We start from the raw sequence: 13,011 nt of genomic DNA, 5'->3' as shown, positions 1-13,011 counted from the left end.
GTGGGGGTGGTCACTCCACTCTGGCCAAAGCTGCGTGGTTCTCTCTGCTAAAGCTACATGGTGATGCTCTCTCACAGAGTCCCCATTCTGGCCAAAAGCGCGTGGTTCTCCCTCCAATGGCTGTCGCATCTGCGTTTAAATCCCTGCGCCAATCTTCCTCTGCAGCCCCACTTCCAACTCTTCCCAAAATCAGCTACAGCTGCCAAAACTCCCATATCCTTCTAGCTTTACTGGGCTGCCATAGTGAGTCTGGGCAGGCGTGGCCCCATGGCGTGGAGCCAACCATCTCCAAGCTCTCAGGTGCTGTAACAGGGGCCAGTGTGTTGCCTCCCAGTTACATGTTGGGTGGATGTCATTCCCTTCTTCTCCCTGGCTCAAAGCATGGCCACAGCTACTTAATATATCTATAAAACCAGTTAAAGGTTACAGAAATGTTAAGTGACTGTTCTAGAGGTTATCTGCAAAACTGTTGCTATTCACAACAACTCTCAATGACCCTGCTCCATGTATCCCATCCCCCCAGGTCAGACTTGTGGGGGTGAGGACATCCCATATGTTTAATGTTTCCTGGACACCCTGAGTTCTGGACCCCATTACAAATCCTTCTTTTGGGGGCCCCCTGGCTGCACCCTCCTACAATTTCACTGAGTACATAATTAGCATCTGCAAAGAAAGATAGCAACATTGGTTTATGTGTTTATTTATTACAGAAGTTCTAATTATGCTCTATATTGCTCTGCATTGGTGAACACATGGCTTCTTTGGTCAGAGGTACATCTTCCTTTCCAGGATTAATCTTCATACACCCTCTCAATGCAGCAAATCTTACTTGGTGATAAGCATATATCAATTTTCTTTTCCTTTGGAAAACAGCGTCTCCTACAGTGACCAAAAGATTTTGAGCACTTATCAGGATCCACCAAGGTACATGTGGCTACAGTAAAAGAAGAATAACCAAAGTTACTGACCTCTTACTCCGGAACACAGTATCTCATTACAAAATGCACTGTGGATACATTGTAACAATTTTGAATATATCAAAAAAGAAGACATCAAATACATATCCCTATATATAAACTTGAAATTTGTTTTAAATTAATATGTAATTAAATTTTGTCATATATTACTTTTTTAACAAAGGTTAAAGATTTTCAAAGAGCTTCAGAATTCTCCTTTGAAATTGCAAGAGACTATTAATTCTTTCAACTAGGTCATAGTTAAAAGTTTAAAATTTTAGGACAGTGATAGACAAATTGGTGATAGACGGTGACAGACAAACATGTGTTAATATTTACAATACATATTCAGGATAGGTGCAGAAGAGACAGAGTTCAGAGTTCTTCACTTATATACTGCCAACCAAATACACGTAAATTTTACCTCAAAGTAAAAAGATATTTATTCATTGAAATTTTAATTTTATGACTTTGGTTATTTGTACTGAACAGTTTTTAGCTTTCTCTATTTAATTGTTCATATATTTTGCTTATTATGTTATTGATATAAGTTTTTATTGTTCATAAATTTATAATAGCTCTTTCATTTGTTTATTTTTTAAAGATTTTAAATTTTAGGGCTGTTAGGTTATGAAGAATTTGAGAGGAAGGTACAGAAGTTCCCCATATGCCTCCATACATGCATAGCTTTTTCTATTATCAACATTCACCAAAATGTTTTCTCTACCCCCCCAAAGTAGAACCTACACTGACACAGAATAATTATCCAAAGCGTCCATAGTTTTCACTAGGATACACTCTAAGGGTTTTAAATATGTATGTTTTAATACATATTTATAAATTTTAAATGCACATTTATATAAATATAGTTATATAACATATATTTACATATGTATTTAATATATATTTAAAATATACCTATTTTAAGTGTTATACATATACAACATACATATTTGGATATATTATATAAATATAGTTATATTTATATACAGACATTAATATATAATATATGTATGTATAAATGTATCACTATCTATATATAAATAAAAATAAAGTGTACATATACTTATGAATATAAATATATTTGCATAATATATGTTTTAAGGTACATTTAAAATATGTATATTTTAATATATATTAAACATATATAAATTTATTATAGAAAGATATTTGTATTCATGAAACATGTAAAATATAAATATATCAATACATTTACATATATTCATATATGAATAAATATACATTTTGTATATTTTGCAGAAATAGTTGTATTTCATATAAATTAATTATATATTATACGTTATATATTCATGTAATATGTTATGATATTCTACATATCATAAATTATATATTTTATATAAAATATAGATATATTTAAAATATGCACACATTCCAAATATATTTAAAGTATTATATATGTATATATTTTAATATATACTTATCTAAACACAAATACATGCATATTATAAATATGCATATAAATATGCTTATAAATATATGAATATTATAAATATATGTATAAATATGTGCATGTTTATATAAAATATATGTATAATATAAAATATTTCAATATATTTAATGCATTATAATATATTGATATATTTCTATATAAAATATTTATATATTTTCCACAATTATTTATTCATATGTAAATAAATATATATTTAGAATGTATATTTATGTATGCTATATGTTTATATGTTTTATATATTTAAAATAAATATATATTTAAATATACATTTTCTAGGGTCCACTTATTCATATTTTCCTTGAGCCCTCGGCAATCATTGACCTTTATTTAAATTACTTTTATGTTATTTTCTTTCTAGAATGTCATATGGATGAAATCACACAGTATATAGCCTTTTCGGATTGAATTTTTTTCACTCAGTAATATGCATTTAAGGTTTCCACATACCTTTTCATGGCTCCATTGCTTTATTTTTGACATTGAATAATATTCCATTGTCTACATGTACCACACTTCATTTATCCATTCACCTACTGAAGGACATCTTGGATGCTTCCTATTTTGGTAAATAAATCATGAACAAAGCTTCTGTGAACATCCATGTGTAGTTTTTTGTGTGGATATATATTTTCTAATCTTTTGGGGGAAATACCAATGAGCACAATTGCTGGATCATATGGTAACAGTATACTTAGTTTTGTAAGAAACTGCCACTATGAATTCCAAATTGGCTACACCAGGTTGCTGTTTTGCCAGCAAAGTAAGAGAGATTCTGTTGCTTCATCACCTCACAGGTATTTGGTGTGTTAGCATTCCAGGTCCCTTATTTCCTTCCAGACATTTTCTTCCTATTTATCTTTCAACTTGATTGCATATTTTGCCAATTATGCATACACTACTGCTTAACACACTTCTTATATACTTAATTATATTGGCTTGGGTTTTTTAGTTCTGGAACTTTTAATTTTGTTTGTTATAATGTTCATATTTATGATAGATTTTTAATCTTGTTTTTATTTATTTAAACCAATTCAACATAGTTACTTTAAGGTTTGTGCTTGTTAACTTCATTATGTGAATCCTTTGTTAATCCGTTCTTTTTTGTGTATTTTTTAAAACATTTTCTACAGGGTAGTCTTATTTTCATTTGTTTCTGATTTTTTTTTGTCACATACATTGTTAATGCACATTTAAGGAAAACCCTTGAGGCCTAGAATGATATTATCTTTCTCTAGAAATAATTTATTATTGTTTCTTACTGGTGGTTAGAACCAGCAACCAATATGCTTAGATGATTTTAAACCATTTATAGATTTTGAAATAATTTGAAAATGGCCATTAGTCCCTGTGATGGTTGAATGAATATAAAATTAACTTATACCTACTTTGTAGATTTTTGGATTTATGAATTATACTCCCCTAATGGATTGAGATACATTAATATTTTCTTTTTCTTTTGGGGTCATATTTTTTTATGTTGTATTCTTTCAGGAATTATCTATTACATGCAAATCTAAAACGTGCCAGATTTTCTATACTTCTCTTTCCTTCTCGGGTTTTGAATTACATTTGTTGGTACTTGGAGTAGCATATGGATACCAGTTTCATGTTTTTCAACTTCTGTCCTGCCTCTTGAAGAATGAGCAGATGTTTGTAGAGAAAACTGCCTCAAAACTTGATCTCCACGTGATCTCTTCTCTAATTTTTAATTGATTTGTCAACTTTGAAATGCCTTCAAGCATTTTTGTCTTTTTTGGCCACCTATTCTATTATTTTCAGTAGAGGTGATATAAAAAGCTGTTATAATTTAATAGTATAGTTTAACATTAGGTTTCTGTGTGAAACAGACCACTATAATTATATATCTATTTTAACATCTAGAAGAGCAAACAAAATTTTAAAACATTTTTCAAAGTCTTTGTATGGTCTAGATTGATAGTTCTTTGTAAAATGGAGGTAATAGTATCTACACAGAGTTATTGTGAGACATAATGAGTTACCAACACACATCTGTTAGGATGGCAATTATCAACAAGAAAAGCAATAGTGAGTGCAGGAGAGGTTGTGGAGAAATAGGAACCCTCATTCACTGCTGGTCGGAATGTAAACTGGTACACATACTAAAGAAATTATCATAAAAGCTACTCAAAAATTAAAAATAGAGCCTTGAGCAGTGTGGCTCAGCTGGTTGGGTGTCATTCTGCAAAGAGAAAGGTCACTGGTGGCTCTAGTCAGGACACATGCCTGGGTTGCAGGTTCCATCCCATTCAGGGCATGTATAGAGGCAACTGACACATGGTTCTCTCTCACATTCATGCTTCTCTCCCTCTCTTTCTTCTCCCCTTCCCTTCCCTCAAAAAATAAATAAGTAAAATCTTTTAAAATATTAGGAATAGAATTACCATGGGACCCACAACCCCTCTTCTGGGTATGTACCTGAAAAATTAAAAAACATTTATTTGTGAAGATATATGCAGGCCTATGTTCATTGCAGTATTTTTCACAGTGGTGAAGACATGGAGACAGCAGAAATGTCCTTTGCTAGGTGATTGGATAAAGAGGATGTGGTACATATACGTGGTTGAATACTACTCAGCCATAAGAAAAGATGAACTACTACCATGTATAGACAACATGGATAGATCTTGAGACTATCATGATAAAGCTAAATAAGTCAGACAAAAAATTAAGGACCATATTATTTCACTCATATGTAAGATATAAAACTGAAAGCAACAAATAAAGAAACAAGACAACAAACAAAGAAAAAACCTATAGACACGGACAATAGTACAGTGGTTACCAGAGAGAAGGGCGATGGGTGAAATATATGGTGATGGGAGAAAAGTTGATGTATCGGTTCTGAAGTGTGAATAGATGACTATTTGCTTATTGTCAACATATGATATTATGGAAGAGTGATATGAAAATATAAACCTTAAAAATGAGAACAAGTTACTCAAATGAGCACAAAGCATGTAAAAAGAACATGAACCAGGCAGAAAAGTAGTATGAGTTTCATCCTAGGATTGAAAGGGAACATGATATATTTGGGTCCAAAAACTAATATTAATGAAAATGGTTTTTATTCATTAAAACCCTACATATCAAGTATAGTTTTAAATATTTTGCACACATATCTTATTTAACTATCATTAAACCTTTGAGGTAGATGTTCAGTTAAAAATATGAGTCTTTAAGTGACCAAATAACTTGCCCAAGTTTGCAAAATTAATACATGCTTAACCCATGATTTAATCTTAAGTTGCTCCAAGTCCAAAATCTACCCTTCGATTATTTAACCCATGGCCTCTACGTTGAAAAAAAACAGACAGTGACATGTGAAAAGCACTCTGTAGGTGTCTGGATATTGCCTCAAGTCAGATGCTGCTTAGGGTAGACCTGGCTGTGTCTAGGAGCCTTGATTATTGTATGACTTCAGAGGAGTGTGACGATGAGAGAAACAAAAAGTTGACTGTTTTACGCATGACGAGTTATAAGATAGTTTGATTGAAAAGAATATGTTTACATATATAACAAATTATTAGTAATAAATTCTTGATAATATATTTTATATATGCTTAATACGTGGTTTTGAGAGCTGCAACCTGAATGTAGGAAATTTTTTACTTTAAGAAAATTTAAATAAAATAACTGTATTCCTTCTATTTGGGATTATGTATTAATTTTCTTGACTTGTATATGTCTTAAAGTTGGATGATAGCTGAGGATTTAATGTTACTTCTGTTTCCCATCCCTTTTCTACCTCTTATTCTGATCATAGAATATATATTTTTTTAATTCCTGAAGCATTGTCAGTTTGGCACAGGTTATCCTTATCTTATGTCTGGCAACTGAATCTCTAGTATTGAAGACACTTCATATGAGTTAATACTGATCATCACATGAAGGTCATCACATAAAGGTCATCAAAAGTTATAAATGGTTCTAAAATAATAGTATCTGAATTTTATTTGTCTTAGTCTATTCAAGAATATTTAAAATGTTTACAAATTTAGAGAGTATAAACCTTTAAATCAATTGGTTAAAAATATATAAAAAATTAAGATAATTTGTGCCCTGTCTGGTGTGGCTCAGTGGATTGAGCACCGGCCTGTGAACCAAAGTGTTGCTCATTTGATTCCCAGTCTGGACATATGCCTGGATTGCCATCCAGGTCCTCAGTAGGGGATGCACTAGAGGCAACCACACACTGATGTCTCTCTCCCTCTCTTCCTCACACCGTTCCTTTCTGTATAAAAATAAATAAATAAATTCACTCTAAAAAGTTAAGATTAATTTATAAATCATCTTAATACAAGTTAATTAATACAAACTGAGCAGTGCCACAAGAGAAGCATGGTGTTCATTTGTCATAGGGCATCTTTCTGTATTGGGAAGTTATTCAGCTAATTAATAACCTCCTGGCCAATTTTAAGAGGCTATTTATTTATATGGACTCCACTTATGTCTCTATATTTTATCCTATTTCTTAGGTAACCAAATTGCCTTGGTGACCAACTCACCTTGATTTTAACTTAATTAAACCTAAAACACCAGGACTGATGCCACATTTCAACACAGGTGAATATTTTCCTTAGCTCTTCTAGACTCAGCCTCCCATTCACTGTGCAATATATTACAAAGCTGCCAGAGCCAGCATGTTTCTGCGATGTGAGAGACACAGTCTATCCTGAAACATCTTAAAAACCAGTTACACCTGGACACTACCCTTGTATTTCTCCGCCTTTCCTACTTCTTCTCCTCTTCTTCCTTTCTTTCTACTTCTGTCCCTGTTCTTCCATTGCTTGAAATATTGCAATATGATATTCAATGTGATAAGCACTTAATTTACCTTATCTCTTTTACTCTTTGCGCAAGCTTATGAAATTAATGGAAGTACCATCCATTGTACGAGTAAGATCATTAAAGCTCCCTCCACAACTACAGAGGAGCCCAGCTCCTTAATATAAACCTTGTTCTATTTGACAGCAAGTTTACTCTACAAGCTGTGATAGTATGCTGTTTTCAATATTGCTTTGGATGATTTTATGCTTGCTGTTCCTTAAAATATGCCCATTCATTCATGTTTCAGCCATTAGCTGCACCAATGTCTATTAATTTACTGCCATTGGCCTCTTCAGTGTGGCATCACTATGTTTGATCCCGGCACTTATCTTACATCTTCACAACATATTCACGTAGATTGAAAAACTTTCATTGCTTCTTTTTTGACTTTAATGCTTTACCTGTAGCCAAACCACACCATCGTGTAGCTGACAGATATGTGCTGCTCTATGAACTCCTTCAAAGCCACACACTGGCACCTATATTACCCTTTCTGGTTTATTTTAATGTATTTTATTTAATTTATCTTTGTCTATCAAATGAAAAATACAGAGCATTCTATACATTCCAATAGATAAATTAGTATCTGTTTTAATGATCAAGAGGTAAAGGAAAGCTTGTGCTCATATTTATAGCATTTTCAAAGCCTCATTATTTAAAAAGGCTTTTCTGAAATATTGTGAAAATATGATTTGATGGTACAGACCTTATCCATCTGCAGTGCAGCTATTTTCCTATGTGACTTTGTCGTTTTTGACCAAATTATCTATCCAGCCCTTTCTTTCACCTCAGTGCCTTCCAGAGGAAGCATGATAAAGTGGGAAGAACAAATATGCTGGGATCGGAAGAGCTCGGACTTACATATATCACATATAGACAGATATGTGTGACCTTGAAACATTATCTCTTTTGATGTTATTTTTCCCTTTTATAAAAGGAGGCAACAGCAGTCATCTCATAATGTGTATCAGGCCAGACTAGGTATCTATATGAAAAGTTATGAAATGCTGTTTCTTACACACTGGCCATTGATATTTTCTTCTTGTCTTCTCTTTCTTTTCCTTACTTCCCAAGGTCTAAATACAAGTGACGTACCCCAATTCTAAAGCCCTTCATCAGAAAATTTGGGACATTTTCCCAAACCTTCACAATTGTCATAATTCCACCATTCTTACTATTTAAAGCATAATTATATAAACCTTCTAAATCAAGCAATTCCATTGATTTTTTTCAACTGTCTTGTAAGTATGTCCTGAGCATTAGTGCCTCTTATTTTTCTATTTTTTCAGTGTCTAGCATTTTTCTCAATAGATCACTAGGCACTGAATATCAGCAGACTATTGATTGACACACAAGCGTGATGGGCCCCAACACTTTCCTTACTCATATTTGAGGTCCTCACTTACTCAGGCGCATTTTATTATAATAACAACAGCAGGAACAACAATAATAACAGTAGTACCTAAATTGATAGATTAATTTTCAGTTTGTAAGGTTACTTTGCAATACACTGTTTCATTAAATCCTAACTGCATTTTGAAGGTGTATATAATTAACAAACACAAAATTTTATATTAGATTTTTAGATTTTTAATTTCTAAGATTGTGCTCAGTATTGATTCTGTTCCCCCTCAGCCCCTCTCTTGTTCAAGACATTGACAAGTCACTGAAATTCTCTGAGTGGCAAGTTGCACAAACTATTAAATTAGGAAGCTAGTGATAAATCTAGATCTTCTAAGTCTGAATTCAGTTCAGGTGTACCTCTTGAATTTTCAACTCTAGGGCCAAATTAGAACACCTTTAGATTCATTTACATTTCCATTGTTAGTGAGTTTGGATTGCCTCAGTGGCTACACCTATGGAGACTATCATATTATCATATAATCACTACCAAGGGCTTCATTGCAGTGGGGTTTTTTGTAGTTTATTTTTTATTGATTGATCAAGCCATTGCTGTATCATGATATGCATTAACTAATTAAACAAGGAATTTTGAGATACCATTTCTTCACTGCCCTCTTATTCCTGCTGTACCTCATTGCCCAGCATATTCTGAGACTACATCCTAAATTGTCTTATAAAGTCCATTATTGATTTTGCAAGAGGTACATACTGTTGTTCTCAGTCCATTCATCTTTCCTGGGGAAAGTTTGTTATGAAGATTTCACTTCTGAATCTCATGAACAGAGTTAATAACTTATGATTTTCTTACTAATGTGACTCTCTAAAAGAAATCAATGTCCCCAAACACAAAGGATCATCTCCCTTTATCTGCAAACTACTTTTCAAAATGAGGTAATTAAAGTACATTAGTATAGCACTATTCCAAATGAGGAAACCAAGATTCAGCATAATGAAGAGATGTTTTTAATTGAAAAGGTTGTGTTAAGTACCTGCATTTTCCAAGTCATAGCCTAGTTTGTTTGTTTGTTTGTTTAACTAGAAGCTGTATACTACATACAAACATGCCAAAAGCATCTTTTACCTGGTAGAATGAAGGTCACACAACACAGAAAATGGAGAAGGTAATAAAAGATCTTCATTCTGTAGAAAGAAGCTGTTGAAAGATTTGCTAACAAAATCTAGAGACTAGAACGCTTTCCAAAAAGTCAAGAGACATTTACTATTTATAGTTTTCTAATGAAAGAAAGACACTTTTGGTCCGGAAATTGTTTTATGTGTTGTGTACTTATCTCTGCTCCATTGACTAGGGATGTGGGCAGAATTACCTAAGTTGAAAAACTTGAAATAAACGGTTCCTTAGGGAGGAATCTCTGTGTAAAAATAGGGGTAAACAAGACACCATTCTGTCAACAGTGAGCAATGAAACATCAACACAAAGGAGCATGCAGGAGCAGGTTTAAGATAAATATTTGTTTACCATTTAAGATGTAAAACAACCGGCATTACCATGTCATTTAAACCCTTGGTTGTTCTTCCAACTATATTCTGGTCACCAAACTGGTGGATAAACTCATCAGCATGTCCCTGTGTCCAAAATCCTTGCTTATGTAGCCGGTTTCCCCAAACTGTTCATTGACCAAAATCCACATATTACGCCTCACTTTAATCACTCATCTTTACTACTTTTTTCCAGGTGGAACTCGAGTATTTCTGGAGCACTGTTTTTTTTCCTAGAAAAGCCCAATTCATGTTTATTTATTTTAATTATCATCACCATCATGTATGCACACAATAAATACTGGAAAAAAAGAAAGCTTGTGATGAATAGAAATAATTTTCCACCTCAATTTCCCTGTTTCTAAGTTGTTTTCTGGTTACTGTTGACATAAAAATTAGAATTCAACTTATATTTTGTTTTTGCTTGGCAGACACAGAGCCTATCTTTTGGTTTCCAGTATGAGAAATGCAGATTTAGATCACTGATGTTCTTATCTCTGCTATCCTTAAAAACTTATGTTATATTAATTTTTTGAAAATTTCTGTAAGCTATTCTTAGACTTTTAAATATTTCTACATTTAACATGAAGACATTACCTCTTTTGCAGTTCACTCGAAAATTCCTCCTCACCTTCCACATCACATTCCCTTGCTCCATACACTCAACTTGCCTAGGAATGTGAACTCTCTGCATAGCCAGCATGGAGACACTTGTGCTTGGTATTTAAGACTGAGATACAGCAACCATCATAGATTTTGTTGCCTTTTCATGTGTCTAATATGCCAACAACTTTTGCTAATCAAAGACACATGTATTTGGTTTCAAAGTCAAGTGCGTAATTACTATTACTTTACTATTGTTTTATTTTTAATCAGATGTTTTCTAGTCTTTTAATTTTGTTTTATTTTTATTTTAAAAATTTTAAAAAGTATTTTTCCTGTAGTTTTTCATAACTATGGGCAAATATTAATAATAGCCATTCCTTATCCTTTAGTTTCTCTCCATATCATAGGTTAGGTTATTCTGCTCCCCTTTCATTACAAGATTTTCTGAACCTGCCTTCCTGAACTGTATATACTGTTAACTATATCTCAGGTTTTCTTTTTCTTCCTTTTTTCTTCTTTTTCTCGTTCTCGGAAAAAAAATTATACATTGGCATTTCCTTGATGAGAAATACTTTTTAATATGCCCTTATTTTTGATTGTTTGGATGTAAATTCTAGGTGTGAAATCATTTGAAGTCATCACTCCCTAACTTCTAGCATTGTGATGAGAAATTTAGTTGTAGGCAAACTCCTTTTACATGGTTTACATATTTTATCTCCAGACACTTTTAAGATATACTTTTTATATTTTTATATCCGGAATTTTAGGATTCATACATTGTCTGGTATGGCTTTCTCTTTTATAAGTTAGGTCTTGCATTTGTGGATTTGTATCTTTCTCCACATCAGATAAATTATCTTTTTAAAATATATTTTTTCTAGCTCTGGCTGGTGTAGCTCAGTGGATTGAGCATGGGCCTGCAAACCAGAGTATCGATCGTGGTTCGGTTCCCAGTCAGGGCACATGCCTGGGTTGCCGGCCAGTTCCCAGCAGGGAATGCGCAAGAGACAACCATACATTGATATTTCTCTCCCTCTCTCCTTCCCTTCTCCTCTAAAGATAAATAAATAAATAATTTTTAAAAATAAAAAAATATTTTTTCTCTGAAAAGACTTTTCTTATTTGTTTGTATATTTACTTCCCCTCTTTTGAAATTTCTTTTAGTCCAGTGTTCAATATTCCTTGCAGGTTTATCTTTCCTCTCATACTTTAATATCCATGTTGTTGTTACTTTATAATTTTAATTTTATCTTTCACTTTTATTTTCAGTTTTTTCTATATTTTAGGAAACATATTTAGACTCCAAGTGCCTTTATTTGTTCTCTGATTGTTCTTCTGTCAAAGAGCGCCGTTCTCATCTGACAGATACAAGAGCTTCTTGAATCCCTCTGCAAATATATTTAATGCAGTTTTGTTCATTTGCATCAAATTATGATTTCCTTGAACTGTTTCCTTGGATCTGTGTTCCGTTTGTTGTTGTAATTTTCATTATTCATACTGCTGGTTTTTACAGTGTTGCAAAATCATAGGTTTTAAAATGAACAACTGGATACTTTGTGGGGGATTTCCTTTGCTATAGAGCAAATCTTTTTTTTTTTCCTAAGTAAACCTTTGTCAGTAGCATTCTCATGGTAAGATTTGTAAATATAGGTTGAATGAGCTTCTTTGATGTGAACAGAAAGGACTGGGGCTCCGTGTGTTCAGGAAGAAACCTTGTGGTTGGTTTTGAGACAAAAGTTCCTATACCAGAAATCTTAGCTCTCTCCACATGATTTGCTCACTTTGTTTCATTTAAATAAAACTAAAAACTCTATGTTGGAATAACTGTATATGTCTGCTCTACTGGGAGTCCCCCCAATGTGTAGAAATGTGTTTAATACAGAGGAAGAACTCCAGAAATGAATATATAATTCAAATACATTTCTTCAGCATCTTTGCAGAAAAAAATCAGCTGATTACATACATTAGAGTTTGTTTCTGGACTTCACATTATTTCATTGATCTGTATCTCTCTCCTTGATGGCAATATGAAAATCTATTAATTACTGTAAAACCTGAAATCAGAGAGTAAGACTTCAACTTAGTTCAAAATTCTTCTTCTACCTATTGTGGCTATATTAGGTCTTATGATTTTCCACATCATTTTTTAAGATTGCCAATATCTATTTAAAATATCTCAATGGAATTTGTTTGGGATTTTGTATAAATCAGTTTGATGAGATTTGGCAT

General features: G+C 32.8%; 1 protein-coding gene across 1 annotated transcript; it reads right to left on the bottom strand.

Moving 5' to 3' along the window:
• Nucleotides 1-791: 791 nt before the first annotated feature.
• DEFB114 (defensin beta 114) lies at nucleotides 792-9,818 on the bottom strand. Its single transcript, XM_037151248.1, has 2 exons — nucleotides 9,761-9,818; nucleotides 792-934 (listed from the first exon to the last, which is right to left on the bottom strand). The coding sequence occupies exons 1-2, from the start codon at nucleotides 9,816-9,818 to the stop codon at nucleotides 792-794; spliced, it is 201 nt and encodes a 66-aa protein (XP_037007143.1).
• Nucleotides 9,819-13,011: the final 3,193 nt, after the last annotated feature.

The sequence above is a fragment of the Artibeus jamaicensis genome, unplaced genomic scaffold (genome assembly GCF_021234435.1).
Source record: "Artibeus jamaicensis isolate MK-2021 breed Jamaican fruit bat unplaced genomic scaffold, CSHL_Jam_final contig_484, whole genome shotgun sequence".
NCBI classification, from domain to species: Eukaryota; Metazoa; Chordata; class Mammalia; order Chiroptera; family Phyllostomidae; genus Artibeus; species Artibeus jamaicensis.
This window is presented reverse-complemented; position numbering and strand designations above follow the sequence as displayed.